We start from the raw sequence: 5,596 nt of genomic DNA on the forward strand, positions 1-5,596 counted from the left end.
ACTTTGGGCAAGCGAACTATTCAGCGGCGAATGCATGTCTGGATGCCCTTGCATCTTGGCGTCGCTCGAACGGTTTGTGTGGTCAGAGCATTCAGTGGGGGCCGTGGATCGAGCAGGGAATGGCAGCGCGGCTGCGACACGAGGTGGAAAAGCTGGGCCTTCGTGGAATAACGAACGAGACAGGCGTGCGTGTGTTGGTGGACTGCCTGCGCGGAGGCGATTTGCCAGTTCCGGTGCTATGCCAGGCGTTCAGATGGAAGAAATACAGCGAGCAGTTTGACGTCATGCCCCGCCTCTTTGAGTACGTGGAGTTAGACGTCACTACGCCTGCAGCGTTGCGTCAGCTGTACAGCTCGATGACCCCTGATCAACTCAAAGAGCACGTCACGAAAGTTGTGGTGGATACGGCCAGGCAGGTTCTGGGAGCCACAGAAGTCCCACCGCTGGATTCGCCTCTCCAAGAATTAGGGATCGACTCCTTGGGGGCTGTGGAGCTTCGTAACGGTCTTGCCCAGAGGCTTGGGGTCAAACTCTCGGCAACAACGCTGTTTGACTACCCCACCATTGGCGCCATCATCAACTATATCCAGGAGCAAATATCTGGGAACATTACTCCTGGAACGTCTGAAATCGCAACGTCTGCCATGCCAGCGGTGGTGCAAACGCAAGGACTGGCCATTATTGGAGCTTCCTGCAGACTTCCTGGCCGGAGCGAGAACCCTGCTGCGCTTTGGGAGATGCTGCTCAGGTAAGCATTACTTGGACTAACGCATATATATGCCCCGCCTAGGGGGCTTGCGCGCTGATGTAAGGTGCACGGTAATGGTGTAGCGAGGCACGTTCCCCTCCTCCCTATTGGCCATACGGCTTCTGTGAATGCCCCTCTTCTTCGAATTTGATATCGCTGCGTTCCCGTGCAGGGGAAAGGACTGCGTCTGCGAAATCCCCTTGACGCGTTTCGACGTTGACCTCTTCTACGATGCTGAAATAGATGCCAAGGGTAAAATGTATGTTCGCAAGGCAGCGTTTGTAGAGAACGCCGAGATGTTTGACAACACCTTTTTCAACCTGTCCGCGGCGGAAGTCAATTACATGGACCCACAGCAAAGAATGGCTCTAGAAGTTGCGTACGATGCTTTCTATTCGGCGGGATATTCTCGAGACACGCTCTTGGGGAAGTCTATGGGGGTGTGGATTGGCTGCTGCAACTCGGACTGGCACTTCCTGGAGCAACAATCGGATCCTTTTAAAAGCAGCAGTTATTCGGGCCCTGGCGGCTCTGGCTGCTTGGTTTCGAATAGAGTTTCTTACGTCTTTGGGATTAACGGCCCCAGCATGACGATCGATACGGCGTGTTCGTCTTCGCTCGTGGCTATGGACTCGGCATTCCAAGGCATTCGACTGGGGTACTGCAGCGGGGCCCTCGTAGCGGGCATCAACTTGATGCTCTCGCCGCAGCTTTTCCTCGCTTTTTGCAAGGCACGCATGCTTTCTCCAGAGTGCCGGTGCGCAACTTTCGACGCCGCTGCAAATGGATATGTGCGTGGAGAGGGCGCCGGAGCGGTGGTTCTAAAGCCTGTTCAGGAAGCAGAGGCTCAAGGCCAAAGGATTCTGGCTGTCCTAAAGGGCACGGCGGTGAGTCACAATGGCCGCAGCGCGAGTCTCACGGCACCCTTTGGTCCCATGCAGCAGGAATGCATGAAACTCGCCCTTCGGCACTCGGACGTGAATCCCAGAGACGTTCGATACATCGAGTCGCATGGCACAGGAACTTCGCTCGGGGACCCCATTGAGATGGGAGCCATTCGCGCAGTTTATGGCGCGAATAGAACCGAAAGCAACCCTCTGATCGTGGGAGCCCTTAAGTCGTATATTGGGCACTTAGAGGGAGGAGCCGGCATCGCGAACGTTCTGAAAGTACTTGTGTGCCTCGGTAAACGTTCGGTGCCTCCGAACTTGCACTACACAACGCCGAACCCCTTCATGGATATCGAAGGGTTCCCTCTTGTGCTCCCGACATCCGTCATTCCTCTGGAACCGGCAATGAATAAGGCTAAAATTCTCGCAGGCACCAGCTCTTTCGGATTCGGTGGCGCGAATGCGCATGTAGTGCTCGAAGAATACATTCCAACTGGCGGAGCAGTTCCCACTTTCCACAAAGACGGCAAGAGGAAAATCGCCTTCTTCTTTACCGGGCAAGGAAGCCAATACCCGAACATGGCCAAAGAACTTTATGAACAAGAACCTGTATTTAGGGCTGCTTTGGAGGAATGCAACCAAGTGTTAGCCGAATGGCTCCCCTACCAGTTGGTGGAAGCGATGTATCCGCTCGCAGGAAAGCCTGAGGGACCGTCCCTGCAAGAGCAAGCGCTGTACGCACAGCCAGCAATATTCGCCTTGGAGTACTCTCTTCTGTGCGTTGCCAAAAGCCGAGGCCTGGAGCCAGACCTGGTACTTGGCCACAGTATCGGAGAATATGCGGCAGCGGTGGCTGGAGGCATCATGAATTTGAAGGACGCCCTTTGCCTGATTGTTGAGAGAGGAAAGATCATGCAGGGCATTGATCCGCGTGGGGGAGTTATGGTGGCTTGTCGGTGCTCACAGGAGGATGCTCAGAGGGCCATTGACGGCCTTGGGAATTCTGCAAAGACGGTGGAGGTGTCGGTCATCAACGGACCTCGAAGTATTGTGCTGTCTGGTCAGGAGGCAGAAGTTCTTCAAGTTGTGGGGGCTCTGGGCGTCGGAGAAAAATACAAAAGACTCAATACAACTCATGCTTTCCACTGCAGTTTGGTTTCCGATGCAGTGGAGCCCATGAAGAACGCGCTCCAAGGGATTGAACTCACAGAACCGACTGTAACGTTCGTGTCAACGGCCTTGGGCACGAGGGCAACGACTGAAGTCTGCACGGCTGAATACTGGGCACACCAAATTACGCGTCCGGTACAATACATGCAAGCACTGCAGACAGCAATTGAATGCGGCACCTCGATCATTGTTGAGATTGGCCCCAGGCCAACGCTCATTACAATGGCGCAGCAGTCCGTAAAGACGTCCGATGTTTTGTGTGTTTCACTCCTTGATCCGAAGGCATCAGATATGCAACAGGTTTCAGAAAGCATTGGCGCGGTCTTTTCGAGCCATGAGCGCCAGCACGAATGGAAGCGGCAGGCCTTCCCATGGTTCCGGCTGACAACGCCGCTGGTGGACAAGGTGCAAAGCGAGAGCGCCGGTCATGCCACAGCTAAAACCATCTTGGACAGTCATGTCTTAGATCTTCTGCAAGATCACGTCGTTAACCAGCAGCCCATTATGCCTGGCGCGGCCTTCCTGGAGATCATGAGCAGTGCAGCTTTCATGCACCTGGACGGCAAAATCCCCAGCACGGCAACTGTGCTTACGGACGTGGAATTCGATCGTCCTATGAGCTTGCTGGACCCCGAGAGCACACAGATGGGGCGCGAAACAAGCTTGGCTGTTCTGGTCACCCTTAATAAGGAAGAGGTTCAGGTAAAGAGCCACGTCGAGGAAGAGGATGAAGCCGTTATCCATTGTCGGTCATCAGTACGGGTTGCTCCTGCTGCAAGTGTGTTCGACATTACGGAAGGCTGGGACTTTTTGGAGGCCGCTAAGAAACGCATACAAGAAGCGGTTCCTGTAGAGGAGCTCTATAGGGTAATGGCGCTGTGTGGCCTTCAGTACAAGAAGCGATTCCAGACTATTCGGGAAGCCTACAGGACTGCGAGCGAATGTATTTGCAAGCTGCAGCTCCAAGGGCCTCTGCTGCCCTTTGAAAGCCTGTTTCGCTTTCATCCAGCTCTGATGGATGGTGCACTTCAATCGGCTTCCTTACTGCTGGACAGCATGCAGTCCACGCGCCCTATGGTTCCGGTAGGCATTCGCAAGGCAACGATGGTAAGACTGCCACCAGACATTCCTGTCTGGTGTCACTGTACTCTTAAGAAGAAAGACGCGAGCAGCGCTGTCCTCGATATTACGATCTATGGAGGTAAGGGGCGGCCGTATGCAGCCCTTCAGGACCTCTCGGTACGGGTGGTAGACTTGACGCAGCGCGCATCCATTCCCAGGAATTTCTTGTGGGATGTTAAGTGGCGTTTGCGATTTCCTGAGGGAGACGAGGCAGCTGTAGACACCACAAAAACCGAGGGCGAGAGCGCTTCGTGTAGTGAAAATCGGGGAGAGCAAGATGACATCGAGACTCGTACAACTTCCCCTCAGTCGGATCCACCACCGACCCGCTCCCTGCCGATTCTGTTGGTCCGTTGCCCCTCGACGTTCATGGAGGAAGTGAAGGGGAAATGCACGGCGTTTCCTTTCCACGTGGCCTCGGCGGAAGAAGTGCAGGGCAGCCTGGCCACAAGGGGCTCAGAAAGCAAAGTCATGAATGCGATTGTGTACATGGGGTCTCTTGATACGACCGTTTCCGAAGTGGATTGTATTGCGGACTGCATTCTCATAGCCAAGGCGCTGGCGCAAACGCCAGCCCACGTCGAAATCCCGCCAACGTTCATTCTTACCGCTGGTCAGATTCAAGCCGTCGAAGACGACGTGGTAGTCAGTCCAACGCATGCGGGTGTCTGGGGCTTCTGCCGTTCGGCCCGCCTTGAAGTCGAAAACACGATTGGGCGACCTGTACAGCTCGGCTGCCTGGATGTCTCCCCAGAAATAGCCGCTGAGCCTGCCAGTTTGGCAAGCATTATTACGCAAGTCGTGAGAAGCGCTTCTTCGGCACCCTCAGAAGTTGAACTCTGCGTTCGGAAAGGCAAACAATACGTGCCGCGTCTGACAAAATCCCCTGTCGAGTGTCGTGGCTCACTGGAGCTGTACATGGGCAATCGTGGAGCGCTAAGCATGCTCAAGCTGCGCCCCCTCCCTGCCGCGTGTAGGATGGCCCCTCCTGAAGGATGCGTGGAAATACGCATTCGCGCGGTTGGACTGAACTTCAGAGACGTTCTCAACGTCATGGGTTTATATCCAGGAGACCCTGGCCTGCCAGGAGCCGACTGCGCTGGCACGATCGTGCGTGTGGGGGCAGGGGTGACGAGATTCCACGTCGGAGAAAACGTGTACGGAATAGCGCCTGGCTGTCTCCGCAGTTTCGCAATTACTTCTGCCGAACTCGTCCGGCGCATGCCGGCGAACTACGCATTCGAAGAGGCGGCAGCTCTTCCTGTCGTGGCTGCAACTGTGGAGTACTCCCTAGGAGACCTGGCCAAGGTCAAGGCAGGCGACAGAGTGCTCATACATGCTGTCACAGGGGGCGTGGGAATCGCTGCCATTCAGCATTGCCAGCGCGTAGGCGCCATCATCTACGGAACCTGCAGCGGTGGGCGCAAGGCGGACTACGCCAAAACGTTGGGGGTGCAGTACATTACGACGAGCCGCGATGCCTCAGTCTTTGCGAAAGCCATGCGCGAGTTCCTGGGGCCAGAAGGGCACATTGACGTTGTGCTGAATACGCTCATCGACGAATACATTCCGGAGTCTCTGAAGCTGCTAGGGCCGAATGGCCGCTTCATGGAACTGGGCAAGCGGGGCATCTGGACGCATGAACAAATGAAGGAAGCGCGACCTG

At 55.3% G+C, this 5,596-nt stretch overlaps 1 protein-coding gene across 1 annotated transcript; it reads left to right on the top strand.

The window, feature by feature from the left end:
- Window positions 1-5: 5 nt before the first annotated feature.
- On the top strand, window positions 6-5,589 carry LOC34623810 (6-deoxyerythronolide-B synthase EryA2, modules 3 and 4; the record flags this gene model as incomplete). The annotated part of the gene is made up of 2 exons (XM_026334597.1): window positions 6-748; window positions 921-5,589. Coding segments are annotated over 2 exons (5,412 nt in total), but the record flags the coding sequence as incomplete, so codon positions are not given.
- Window positions 5,590-5,596: the final 7 nt, after the last annotated feature.

This window comes from Cyclospora cayetanensis, unplaced genomic scaffold (assembly GCF_002999335.1).
Source record: "Cyclospora cayetanensis isolate NF1_C8 unplaced genomic scaffold, CcayRef3 CcayRef3_contig_457, whole genome shotgun sequence".
In the NCBI taxonomy this organism is placed as follows: Eukaryota; Apicomplexa; class Conoidasida; order Eucoccidiorida; family Eimeriidae; genus Cyclospora; species Cyclospora cayetanensis.